The 14,450-nt window shown below is 44.6% G+C and overlaps 1 protein-coding gene across 3 annotated transcripts in view; it reads right to left on the bottom strand.

The window, feature by feature from the left end:
* lmo3 (LIM domain only 3) overlaps positions 1-14,450 on the bottom strand; it is a 47,060-nt gene that overhangs the window by 27,587 nt on the left and 5,023 nt on the right. For 2 of the 3 annotated variants that reach the window (XM_018755681.1, XM_018755680.2), the window contains exon 2: positions 8,415-8,628. In XM_018755681.1, coding sequence (XP_018611197.1) covers positions 8,415-8,620 — 206 coding nt within the window. In that variant the 5' untranslated portion in view covers positions 8,621-8,628. Of the gene's footprint in view, positions 1-8,414; positions 8,629-12,966; positions 13,035-14,450 lie in introns of those variants that run through there. The other variant, XM_018755679.1, reaches the window with a different exon arrangement.

Raw genomic sequence — 14,450 nt, 5'->3', positions numbered from 1 at the left:
TCATATGAACCAATGCACATCCCCCACAAGTAGCTATATAAAACTTTATCAGAATATCAACGATTCCTAATCATCTTCCTAGTTTTTCACATACATTTACATTTATTCATTTAGCAGACACTTTGGTCCAAGGCGACGTACATCTCAGCAAAAGAACAATTTATGCATTACATTAAGAGAAAGAGACATGGCTGCAGACATGTGACTCTCAAGTAAACCTAGTTTGTTACCTTCCGCTTGCTGCACCGAGGTTCATCGTTCAAGTAGGTGCATAAAACACAGGACAGACAAATCCTGATACCAAATTTTTTTTTTTTTAATATTATAAGATACACAAACAAGCAAATAGAATGCCAGAGTAGTGGCTGAAAAAATGATAAATAATAAATAAAAAAATTTTTTGAGACATATAAACATTTAGGGCATTTCAGTGCCATTAAACCAAATGCATTACTGCACTCAGCCCGGCTTGCATGCTACTAGTAACAGCAAGACCTTGGCTTCATGTATACTTCAGACAGGTCTAATGTTTGGAATTTGAAAAAACCTGAGAAAAAAACGGGCAACACTCCTACTTTCGTACTATTCTTTTCTTTCTGTGTACTATGTGCAGAAAACACACTGTAATTTCAGTTACTTAAGTGAAACATGGAACCCCTCCAGATATTTAAAAATTCAGGTGGTATAATGTAGTTCCTTAACCACTAAAGTAGCTCCTACCCTAATACAAAATCAATTAGTGGCGTGAATTCTAGATTTTAATTCCACACGTAATGGTTGCTAAAACTGTTGACCCATAACATCAATTTCTAAAGGCATTACTGATGATATGATCACTTCCACAAAACTGTCAAAGAATATTTTAAATGTGAAGTGGCTGCAGTATGAGGAAGCACACCTACTAACAAGAATCACAAAAATAAAGCCAAAAAAGACCGAAAATTACATAACAGCTCTTTCTAGGATCCTTTTCAGCTTCTCCATCAAAATCAATTTGCAAATCTGGTTGCATGTTTCTCACCCCAATATGACGGCTTGATTCCCCCACTGTTTGATCCATTTATAACACATTCGACTGTTCACTCCAGGGCAACAGGTTCTCCAGTAATTTTCTTTATATTTGAGAGGATGCAGTGGGCGGCTGTTTGCAATCCCCCCCCCCCGCTTAAAGTGCTCATGTTAAAATCTTAACTGGGGCCAGAGGGTAGAATGTGTCGAGGTATTGATGTGGTTCTGATATAATATTTACAACCAACAACATGAAATAATAAAATGTTGGTTCCTCTGATAGTGCTGCAATGCCTTGAAGCTATCGCTTTCACGGGTTCAAAAGAAAAGTCATTCAACGCCATGGCTTGCCTTGTGCTATTTGTTTGATTCACAGCAAAGCTCAGAGATGCTCCGTTTGACGTGGGTCAGAAATGGAGGGAAAGGTCTATCAGTGACTTCCGGGAGATACGCCCTTGGTTTGTGTGTGTTTCTCACCACCGCAGTATAATCTGCGGAGTGAACGATGACGAGGTTCAAGTAGTGACAGAGAGGTGTCGAGTTCACCTTTGTAGATTAATGCTAGCCGAAATAATTTTTTAACAAAATAATACATATCTGATTTACGTCACATGGTTTGAGATGACCTACATTTCCCAGCAGCCTCTTTTGGTGCTTTTATACTGAGCACACAACAGTCGGGACAGAGCCCATGTTTCATAGCTAATGCAAATTTTTTTCCTCCCCAAACAAAACACTTGCAATAGGAAGTATTTCAGAGCAGCGTTTATGCTCTTCAGGAAAGAGAAAGTTTCGGAGCTGTGGCTCCATGCTAGCTGTGCCCTTTGCTTGAACAAATCAGGATGCGAGCAGAAGAGCACAACGTCTGCTCTAATCATTCGAAGCATCCTCAATCTTTCATCTAGGAGAGGCTGCGAGGAAACTGTACGACAAACTACTTGTGTCTGCCAACTATCCCCAAGGAGCAAAAAAACGGTAACTTTCCAGGGCTGAACTTTTCCTGTCACCATGGTCTCACGCTAAATTCATCCAAATCAAACTTAAGGCACTTTGGGAAATTTGCATTGAATGCTATTTATGAGATTTAAAGCACATTTGGTGGGAACGGATCTTGCACATAATGGGGGAAAAAGTGATTTTCAATATTTCACTTAAGCGTGGATGCTGCAGAATGACAAAATTACAATATCATCATTTATCAATGATTTTAATGCTGAGTACAGAAAAATGTACTGCTGTTTTATGAGGAGTAATATCTTAATAAGTCGTAGCTTACTCGGACTTACTGAGGATTTTTTTTACCCGGTATGTTGCAATTTTATCTTATTAACACTCTTGTAAATAACAAATAAAAGCACCAGTTCCACTTACTAAATGTAAAACTTTCATTTAGCTGACACCTTATTCCAAAAATATGTATAATGTTAAGCTACTGAAAAGCTTTAATTGTTTATACAACTATGCATTTCTTACTGTATAAGTTCAGGGTAAGTACCTTCCTAAGGGGTATTATGGTCAGAGGAGGAACACAAACCCACATCCTTGGACTCCAATGACAGCAGTGTTAACCGCAACACCACCTACTTTACCTCAACATTACCACTGTGTTATGGTTTTGGACCGAGAAAACCTTAAACGGCACCTCTTTTGCAGGAGCCAACACGGAAATAAGAACAATAAAGGCAGATATCTTGTACAGAACTTGAAACATTTGGGTGCATTGTTGCTCATGCAGAAGCACATGGTGGGTTTATTTCACATCACATCTTCACACAAACCCTACATTCACAAATGCCTTAATTGTGGGCACTGCGGTACTGGGTCCAGACAGACTGCGACACCAGAACTGCATTGTTTACTGAGCTATCTCCGACCTCAGCCCATCCTCGTTAAATGAATACATTTCAATATCATTTGAATAAATTAGCAGTCACTCAGGGACATTCTGAAGGAATGCCAGGTTTGTACCATCCCTGTCGTAACCGAGTGTCCCTTTTTACCAATTTTCCCACCTTTCCGGGCTGAGCTCTGAAAGTAGCCATGCTTCCGCCGGCTATCCACGTATACCATGCCCTTCAAGGACAGTGACATGGTACATTCAATCATGCCACCGTAAGGATTTCTAGGGGAAAAAAAAGGCCTACAAGTCATGCTTTAATTTAATCTCCTTTTATTGGAAATGCATGAAATCTTTAACTTTTAATTTAACTTCTTCTGTGCCTCCGCCTGGGTCTGTTTGCCTTGCCTCAGCGACTACCGGTTCTTTGTCAATTTACTGCGCTTACAACTCATTTACACACACCGCTGAACCGGCCTGGTCCAAGGCTGATTGCTCCGAACTCTGACATCTATAAAACTAACGGCGAATCAAACCTTCCCCTCTCCTCTCTATACCACCAGTGCTTTTATTAATGATAGTTTTATACAGGCCTTCAGTACTCGAGTTCCAATGGCCAGAATCCTTTCCATGTGAACTCACTCTCAAACTCTCCATGTCTCCTTGTGACACAAGAAATCATTTATTTATTATTTTCTTCTTTGTAGATATATACATTTTTTCTGGAAAAGACGGCTTGGTTAAGCCCCTTCCTCAAGGGTACAAAACGGAATGCTGCCAAGACTTGAACTAACAACCTTCCCCACCGAGTGCAGGCTCTTAACTGCTGTGTTGGCTGCTGCCCTTGCTTTGACATTCCATGTGCCCTCATCGGTATGTTTTTATGAGTAAAATGCCAGTATGGGGAAATTTGATTATTTTGGTTTAAATAAACATTAGGCTGCACAAGACTCCTTGGGACATCAAAGTCAATTTGAAACTGGAAAAAAAAAACAAGCTGCACCTTGTAAATGGCATTTTTGTGCAATTACAGCAAAGCATGCTTTACATTTTGGTTATCTTACACTGATAGCCAGCTAGCCAGCACACTAATAAATCTCAACATTTTGACAGCTCTGCGCTTTTGCTTGCATTTACAATCTTTGTAAAACCACTCTAGAGGAAAATTGAAGTTGCAGTAAAAAATGAGCGAACAGATACATAAATAAACCTTTTCCCTGTGCTGTCTTTTAAATGTATGCTCAGAATTGCCGTTTTTCATTAAGTGATGCCTAACAGCTTTCTGACGTTAACACCATGGCCTTGACTGCGTGATGCATCGCTTGGCGTGGCCGTGGTGGCTGAGGCAACACTGTACATGTAAAAACAGCACTTCATCATAAAAAAATTTTACGTTAATTAAAACTATACTGAAACAAGAATCTATTAAATATATTTCAAAAATCAGTTTAAAATATTCACCTGCTTATGATTATGATCGGCAAAGCACAGTAAGGTCAGAATAGAATCGAGTCAGAGTTACAAAAAGTTGTAATTATTCTTGAGCAGTAGTGTAATTGTTCTGCAGCTTGTTCGCTAACAATAGCGGATTCTTTTCAGGACAGAAAAATTCTGCTTTGGGTCAAGGTGGCGGCCGTGAGCCTATCGCTGGTGTCAGAGCAGCCTTTCAAAGATGTGACACGTGGATTACATGACCACCTATACACAGCCCTTTGTGACGCTACAAGAGGCCTCACTACAACATGTGTGTGGAGCCGCTTGCAGGCCACCAGTAACCTCCGCTCACAAACAGTCTGAACACGTCATGTAGCAATGGCGGAAAAGCACGGGTCATAGCGGGGGGTAGTGCTGATTGCTGACCGCAGGCCCACCCACTGACTGCTGCTCTAACGTGTACAGCTTTATCTCTCCCCAACATAGGAGCACCAGGTACCACCAGGTATCTCTGACCCCAGGTGTTTGGGATATGTGATGTTGCTCTCTCACGTTCACTACAGACATACCGAATACTGACATATTCGGAGAATCTCAATCAAATGGCGGGTACCAGCACTCAGCTCGGCCCAGCTCACGCCTGGCGCATCGCCTCCAACCGTGTGGTGACGGAAGGTGCTTTGGGTCCCTCCTGCGAATGCCACTTCTGCCTTCATGCAGGACTTTGAGGGCCTGTGTGCCTGTGTCTGCTTCTTTTCTCATTAGTAAACAATGTAAAATTACTGCAAATAGTGATTCAAAATTCTTCACACACGTACAAAACAAAAAAAATCCACAAGCAGAATATGATCTGTGCAAACTTTATCTTTGTACTTCAACAATACAAGCAAAACACAAATACACACACACACACACACACACACACACACACACACACACACACACACACACATTTTCTGAACCGCTTGTCTCATATCGGGTAGCGGGCAACCGGAGCCTACCCGGCAACGCAGGGCATAGGGCCAGAGGGGGAGGGGACACACCCAGGACGGGATGCCAGTCCGTCGCAAGGCACCCCAAGCGGGACTCGAACCCCAGACCCACTGGAGAGCAGGACCCGGTCCAACCCACTGCGCCACCGCACCCCACCACACAAGCAAAATACTTATTTTTAAAACATCACACTGTAAAATAAAAAGTAAAACAGCTAAAATGTGTTAATAACAGGATTAATGTTACCAGCACTATTTATACAAACTGCAGTAAATGCATTGTTGTGCGAAAACACTGTGTGTGTGTTATAGCAGTTCATAGAACTACTTGTGAATAATTACACTTTTTGTGAGAATATTATAAAAGCAAAATAACTGGTTCACTGCAACAGCATCTTTTGTCCTAGCGCTCGATCACACAGCACAGTGCGATGGGAGCAGCCCTACATTCATCCGTTTCTGCACACACTTTGTTTTGTGCATTACAATAGCAACTCCTTTTCTTCCTTTAATAGCAAATATCACATCACTTTTGGTCATATACTTCTGCAAAATACCATTAACCCTGTGTATTTTGCCCGAATAATAGGCCACAATGCAAGAGAGAATAGGATTCATACTGGCAGGGATTCTAGGTTTTTTACAAAAAAAAAAAATTATATATATAGAGTATATATATAATAGATATATATATACACACATATGTGTGTGTGTGTGTGTGATGTATTTACTATATATTCATTCTATTATATATATATATATATATATATTTTTTTAAATTTTACCATAAGTTCCTATTAGTGTCCACATAGAACATTTACATTTTAATATATATTTTCCAGTTGATTTTTTTTTTACATTATTATTTGGCGAGGTAAGGATAATACGCTTGGCATGGTAACAAGGCAGAAATAGTCACATTACATTTTGCTCAAACAATGGTAATTTTATTAAATGTAATGGATGAGAATAAGGGTGCAACTCTAAAATGTTAGTTGAGGTGATACTGACAAACATCGGTGTCCTGAGGCTTATGCTTCTTGGTGCATGCACACACACAGACATACACAGCTCTGTGAACCACGCAGCAGCTCAACAGGGCTTTGCTGAACAGAGCTAAGGCACGGCACACGATGCATTTGTCATCTCTCCTCCAGCAGGTGACCAACGGGTAGCTCCCATGCTAAAAAAATCTCTTTGGGTCTGGCATCTTAAAACAAGACAAAGTGACCAACCGGCAGACCTGTCCTCACTCATGTCACCTTCTCAGTCGCTGTTCTGCACCCAAACTGCTCGGACGCTTTAATAAAGTAGTACAAAAATAGTCGTCCTTCTCGATACAAAAAACACACCTTTGTTAGACTGGCTGTGGGCTCCTTTTACAAAGAAAGTCCGCTCTGACTTCTGTACTGTATTGTTTAAAGGCGAAAAAAGAAGGAAAGAGCAGGAATATGAGCAAGGAAAACCGTGAGCGTTTCAGCACAGAACAAATCAATTGTCGCTCTTTTCCAGTATGTGTCAGCTCCCTCATGTCAGCATCTGGGATTCAAACCTCGCTGCCTCTGGATTCCTGCTCCTTAAGCCTCCCTCCAGCAAGGGGTTGAACCCAGCGCCTGCCACAAGCACCTGTGTTTTCATGGGGAAGTGGCAGAAGCTGTGCAGGGCGCCGCCCTCCACCCCGCACCAAGTGCCGGCTCATGTGGCAGAGGGCTGTGTGCGCCTGGCGCCGCGCACCTCTCACCTGTGTGTATTTCTCCTACCGGAGCTGAAACGCTGCTCACGCTTCAAAAATCTGTGTAGCTCTACAGGCGCAGTGAAATGCTTCCTCACATGCAGAGGGAAGAAAATCTGGCTGGGAAACCATATTTATATCAAATTGCTGTTTTGTTTCACGACTCTGCTCATTTTGAAGAATGCAAAAGAAGAAGCACATGCTCTACTTAATAGGAATGTCATGTTCTCCAAGGAACATCTCGGTTGTTTCTTCGTAAGGCACATATAACCTGCAAAAATTACAGTCCAGATACATACATAGTTTTAGTTTACAAGACCGCTTTCTCATCAAATATAATACATTTTCTCTGTAAAGCATCTGGTGGCTGTTGGATTAGCAACGATCAACAAACAGAAACAAAACCCTAAAGCTTATTTACCCCTCCACCTGAAACACATCCAGAGACAATCCTCAAACATGGTATTTTCCAGCTCCAGCAGAATGACATGTAGAACAAGGCACTCCTTCATTTATTGGTTGCTCTTCTCTAAAGTGACTTATAAGGTCACTTTACCAACAGTTATTTACCCACTTACACAACAGGGTCATTTTTACTGGAGTGACTCTGGCCAAGTAGCCTGCTCAGCAAAACCATAGGAGGAGGTGGGATTCAAACCTGCAACCTCCCGATACAGAAGCAGCAGCACTAAACGCTACGCAACATGCTGCCCAAACACCCCATCAGGACCTGCTGAGACCATCTGGTCTTGCTGAATGTTCCTTTGCATTCCTTACGCTTTCCTCCGAAACAGATCGTAATGTGAAGCTGCCTACAGTTATCTACCTAGTTTTACAGCTGGGCAATTTCTGCAGCACCGATTCAGAGTAAGTGCCTCACTCAAGGGTACAACAGCAGGGGCTAGAGTTTGAACTCGCAACGTCCACCTGTGCCATTATTGGACTTGCTAGTCTCTCCTCCCCTAAGTATGACACCTGTAAGCGTGCGATCCGAGGGAAGGGGATGCCGACGCACTCAATGACCGCTTGTGCCGTAAGCTGCGTAACCAGTCTAGTCCTCCGTGGCCCCAGCCACGCTGCACGACTCTCACTACACCAGCAGACCGGCCCTTTTCTTGTATAATTTGTTCATCAGCCATTGTGCTTCTGAACCAATCAAGGGATAGCCCCCGAGAAAGAAGTCCTGTGATCGGGTTCAAATGACGGAACCTCAACTTATCTTGTGGGGCTCGGCTGCTTGAGCACAACAGAGATCTGCCCCGTTGTCACTGGTATGGAGAGGTGAATGTATTGTAGAAGAAATAGCATGGCCAAACTCGGTACTACAGCTTTGTGATGGCAAAGTGCGGATTCCCGCATCGGGTCCGGTATGTATGGGGAGTGCACGGTGGGGTGGCCGCAGGAAGCTTACCGCAGGTAGTCCCGCCGGCAGAGGATGAGGTTGGCTTTGGTGTAGAGTGTGGAGCCCACCTCTCCCAGGCGGCAGTCGCAGCAGGCGCACTTGAGGCAGTCCTCGTGCCAGTACTTGTCGAGGGCCTTCAGCAGGTAGCGGTCCTTGATCTTGCGGTTGCAGCCAGCACAGCCCTTCGGCTTCGTGTCTGGCTGGACGGAGAGCATTTGTATACCTGCGGAAAGGAAGGGACGCTGGGTGTGAGGACGCATTCACGGCCCTTACAGCAGCACCACAAAGCAGTGCACAGCACAGCACCGCTACCACTGAGCACAAGAGAAAGATTCCGCTTCCCCGATTTTATGTGGCGTCTTGAAGTTTCCCAGCATGGAATGACGAAAGCGGACATTTTCGCTACCTGTCCATTTACAAATCACTTTATGTGAACCTTCAGAGGAGCCTAAAGTTGATGTGACCGCCATAAACGCACGGGTGATCTTCGGGAAACATGTCATTGTAGAATTGAAAGCTACAGTGAATTTGTAAATCAACAAGTTTCGCAGCCAAGCTCCAGCGAACACTTTCTCTAACAGAAACAGGACGCTGATGTGAGCCGCAAGCAAGGCCTCTAGTCTCACTGTCGTGATTTGAGGAGCACTGTACAAGCAAGTGCACGTTTGTCTAAATTATAGCACCAGTAGAGCCAAATCCTATCAAACTTTGTGCTGAATAGGCATGGAAACACTTGCTCGCTTTCACATATACACACGCACACACACGCATGGACGGACGGCCGGATGGACGCACACAAAGCTTCTCCCCAACTCCTCCCCCCTGGCCTTCCTCTGGGGACTGGCCCGAAGCCTTCTGTGGGAACTGCCATTGTCTGTCCCTGCTTGGGGTGTGAAAGAGTTTTATTGAAATGCAGCAGTAACAATGTGGGCTCACGCACAGGTCGTAATTAGTATTCTCCCTTCATACAGGGCGGACGAACGGTCCTCACTCTGCAACGACCGTGTTTTGTCTCCCTTTGTGCGCGCTCAATGCAAAAAAGTTCCCCTTTTAAGTGGGATGCTGTTTTGCTGTAGCGCTGCATCACACTGACATCTGCATCTTTCCCCAGTAATGAATAAGGAAACGTTTGGAGGGGAAGTGTTTTCAAAAACACATTTGCCATTTTAAGGTGAAGAGTGCAGACTCACTGCACACAAATAATGATTTGTTTATGTTACCTCAGTGTTTAATGGTGACAAAACACTGCATCTCCCCGATGCCGAGGTTTCCACAAGTTTGTCCGTGTTCTGCACTTCTCTCCTCCTTCCTTTATAATGAACATAGCATTCGATACATAATGCGGAATTAAGGAGTGCTTCCTGTGTGTTTACGATGCGCCTGTGTGTGTGTCACCGTGGCACCTGCTCGGGTTTACACAGCAATGATCATGATCCAAACAAATGCATGGTGCCCTGGAACATTCCAAAATGTGGACATTAATTACACTGCAACGACGCATCAATTCAACTGCCTTTACATAAAAAAGAAAAAAACAAAACATTGAAGGCCTCTGAATAAGCGCTGAAAAAACAGGAACCCATCGCGCTCTGCAAGAACGAGGCCACAATGTGAACTGTCACGTCCAAGGTGAGAACCTCAGCCCCGAATTGCACAAAGCCACACCCATGTACAGCCACCGTGTACGGAGAGCCGCCATGGTGGACCTGCCAACAAGCCACCCACTAAGATAATATTAACGACGACGACTGTGTTTTCGCAGAAGGACTAGGCATTGTAACAAGAGAAATGCCACTCATGCGCCACACATTCATTTCTGATGCACGTACTTACTATGTACTACGCTGTTATGCAGTTTAGGACGCACTATTGGACATGGTGCTCCTCTCAGAATGAAACAAGGGTCCTGCACTATTCTCAGGCCTGGCGGCGTATAGCTTCAAAATGTCCAGAAATGAAATACATAGAAAAATGACACAAGAACAAGAAGGTCCCCAACAAAGAGTAACTTCCCTAAATATAGTAAATATAACTAATGCAGAAGTTAAGAGACAACTTTTGCAGTGAAACGGAGCTCTGCTGTGTACAGCTCCACGAGTGATGTGCTGCAGACGCATGAGGTGGCCTGTCTTTCAGCATATAGCACATCTCAGAATTTACTGTCAATCTACAATCAGGCAAACATCACTGAGGGAGGACTCCGTGTTATATGGTACACCATGAAAAGAAGTGCTCTTGCAACAAAGCTGCAGGAGCACCAGCTGGTGTTTGAGAACGCCTCATGAAAAAGCTGTGAAATATATGAAACAGTATTTGAAAATATTTTCCAGTCTATTCTCAAGACTATTGAAATAAAGATAAAGTCTATTTTAAGACTGCTGGAAACATAATCATTTTCATTGCATTTTTTACCCAATGTCTAATGTTTCCAAACACAGTTTGTGACCTGCTACTTTCTTTTAACAAGATACTTATAAGCTACCAAAGCACTTATGGAACCACATTCCTTCCTAGGTCGACATTTCACATCACAGCCTACGACTGAAAATGCACACATAATGAATTTCTCACAAATTGAGCAGCACAAAACTAATACTGACAACAGCATAAATGTAACAGCAGGAATAAAACATTTGCATTGACTGAGGGGAAAAGAAAAATCACAGATTCCGTTTCAATAGATTAATCTTAGGAAAGGTTATCTTCTCATGTCACGTTAAGTTGCGATTGCTGTTCTGTTTTCTAATCTGAGCACTACAGGTGTTCTAGAACACTGGAAGGACAAAGCCTAATGAGAGCTCTGTCCTGCTTCAATGTGTTATGATGCTCTGAAATCATATAGGACTACACACACACACACACACACACACAGACAATACATATATACAGTATATATGGATACAGATATTTTAGACATTACAATACATTTTGAAACAAGACATATGTGTGTTTATATACAGTATGTATATATAGCTATGTACATATATACTGTATATTATTAGTACACCAGATATATGCATTGAACTGCAAAATGTTGCCAAAGTTCATGCGCAGCTGTTTTGCATATTTAATGATAACTGATTAACTAAAGCCCTCAATGTAACAGGTTATATCAATTCAAGATGAGTAAAAGAAAACAGCTTCATTTCCTTAAAGTCATTTGAAATATCTGAACAGAGTTTTCCTCAAAAACGAAAGCTGGCTAATGATCGTGTCATTTATGGGACTTTGAATAAATTGCTACGCATATTCATGTAGGTGAGTGCTGGTAAACAAGGTGAACGTTGCCTTACTTTTAGCCACAGCCAGGTTCACAAAATCCAGAGTCAGCATGATATGATAGTTCACATGAATATAAATAATGCAAAGAGCACTGACACCATATCTGTTTTAAAAAGTCGCACATATTGGGACAAAACGTGGTTCTGAACAGGGGCTGTCAGATGTGATGGCAACAAAGTTTCGCCTTTCCTGGATTACAGTATTTACTAACTACCTGGTGTGTGCGTGTGTGTATGTGCGTGTGTGTGTGTGATAAGAGAGAATGCGCTCCCACTTTCGCTCCATTCCCAGCGAAACGGAGGGCTTTTAATTGGCGCGATCGCACTGTGAGAAGGACGGACGCTTCGTCGGCCCTTTTCTTTTGTGCGCCGCTCTTCTCCCTCGTCTCCCCTCCGCTCTTTAACACAATAAGTCATTAACAAAGGAAAGAGTTTCAACTGCCCCGGGGTCGCACGGGGGGCTTTCACTTAGACCCATCGCTGGCTCTGCGGCGCGCTGCGGTGCGGGACTCGGCCGCTCGTAAAGGAAGCCCACGGGGGGGTAGAACTTTGCTCAATCACTTCAGTTCATCTCATCTCTCATGATCTCGGGACTTGACCGCAAAACGCGCCTTTCCCCCGCCCATGTGGCCCTGCCGCCCGCAGCTTACAACAAACAAAGTGGCGGATGACCACACACACAAGCACCTGTCCCGAGCCGCACGCAGGAACAGCTGCAGATGCCCGGTACACAGGGCGGAGTGTGAAGAAAGGGTCCCGTTCACAGCACCCGTTTACCCGCCACAGCGCCGCGACCCGCGTATTTCCATACTCTTATCGCTTTAATTACCGTTGCCATGGCAGCGAAGTGCCGGTGCGTGGCGGGGCCGCTGCCTGCGGGAGTCGCGGGAAGCGAGACGGTGTCCGAACGGAGCCCCGAACGCGACGAACCGGCGGAGAAAAGACCTCCACCCCCCCCTCCGACACCCCCTTCGGGGCGATAAACATACGGTAAAACTCGGCACCACTAACACACCACATCGCAGGCTGAGGCTCGCGCAAAACCGCGCCGAGATTCACACAGCAGACACACCAACCAAGTTACTCCTCCACAGCTGGTAAACACTCTGTATTTTTACATGGCAGCGAACAGTAGCTAACGGACATTTATGACGCGGTTGAAAGTTTTTTAGGAATAAAGAAAGCGCGCGTCGCGGCAGGTCGTCGCGCAGAAAAATAAAAAAAAGGGAGGAGGAGAGTGGAAAAAAAGACGGACGGACAGACGAATAAACACGTCTTACCGAAACTTTTGTCCCTTTTCTGCATTTGGCGGCTCGTTTCAGCACCTCGCGGCACAGCGGTGTGTGTGTGCGCGCCCGGGGGTCAAATGAGCAGCCGTGTGCGCGCACACGCACCGGGGACGGCTCGCTATTGTTCACAGTGACAACCCGCCCCACCGCCGAATGGGGGGTGGGGGGGCAGAGGGATAGAGGGGAAAGAGGCTGTGGAAGGAGAAGGAAGGGGAGAAGGGCAGCTCCACAGGGGGATGCAGTAGACGATGAGGAAGATGATGGAGTTGATGGTGGAGAAGATGGTACAGTAGATGATGGAGTATATGGAGGAAACTCAGCAGAAGGAGTAAATAGTATTGATGGAGAAGATGACCGAACAAATAATGGGATAGTTGATGGAGAAGCTGGAGTAGACAGAGAAGATGCAATAAATGGAGAAATGCAGTATGGAAGAATGTGGTAGTGCAAATAGTTGACAAAATGACAGAGAACGTGAATTAGATAATTGAGTAGATGAAGTAGATGTGGTGGATTGAATGGCTGCAGTAAAGGAAGTGGATAGAGAAGAGAAAAATATAGTAGATGCAGTTAATAAAGATGCAGTATATGGAGTTGATGGAGAAGATGTGGTAGAAGGAACTGATGGAGAAGCTGTGGTAGATGGAGTTGATGGAGAAGCTGTGGTAGATGGATCTGATGGAGAAGATGTGATAGATGGAGTTGATGGAGAAAATGTGATAGATGGAGTGATGGAGAAGATGTGTGGTAGATGCAGCCTATGAAGGTGGTTCATGCAAGCGGAAGCAGCAGATGGGGCAGCAGCCTGAGCCGGGCGAGTGATGCCGAGCGAATGACAGCAGACCAGAAGAAAACGCACGCATATCCCCTCGGAGCCCTGATGTTATAATCCCCTTGCGCATGGGGCACTTCCAGCGCGAGCGGCGGTGTAAGCAGTGCGACGGAAACAAGGATCCTAACCATCAGGCGCAACTCGCCGTGGAGTGGAAGCTGCCTTCTCGCAAAAGACTTACAACAAAGTCGGGTGGAGAAACTTATGTTCTCGCCACAGGACTGTCCCTCCTCCGCGTGGCTCTGCACGCGACACCAGAGCAGAGGGAAGCGCCACGCATATTATTCTCTCAACGTTTTGACTCACGCGGTAAACACGAAGCACATATGATACTGTTGTTGCTAAGGTACTGACGCCGCACCACATCATGCACTCGGATTTTTACTCCGGCGAGACACCAAAATTGAGACAGACAGGGTAGATTTACAGCGTGATAAAATCCAGAGACAGGGGACGCGGGAAATATTAAAAGTATACACGACGTAACGCGGCTCGCGCGCGGGCTCCAGCGCATCACGTTCACAGCCACCTCACTCAGTCTCAATTTGTATTTAATTAAGGCAGTACGGTGTTTTTACACGACACGTGAAGACGCACTTAGAGGCACTTATTTCTCGGAAAAGCCCACTGGCAAAGTGCGAGT

This window comes from Scleropages formosus, chromosome 24 (genome assembly GCF_900964775.1).
Source record: "Scleropages formosus chromosome 24, fSclFor1.1, whole genome shotgun sequence".
Lineage (NCBI taxonomy): Eukaryota > Metazoa > Chordata > Actinopteri > Osteoglossiformes > Osteoglossidae > Scleropages > Scleropages formosus.
Note: the sequence above shows the minus strand (reverse complement) of the source record. Positions and strands in the feature narration are given on the sequence as shown.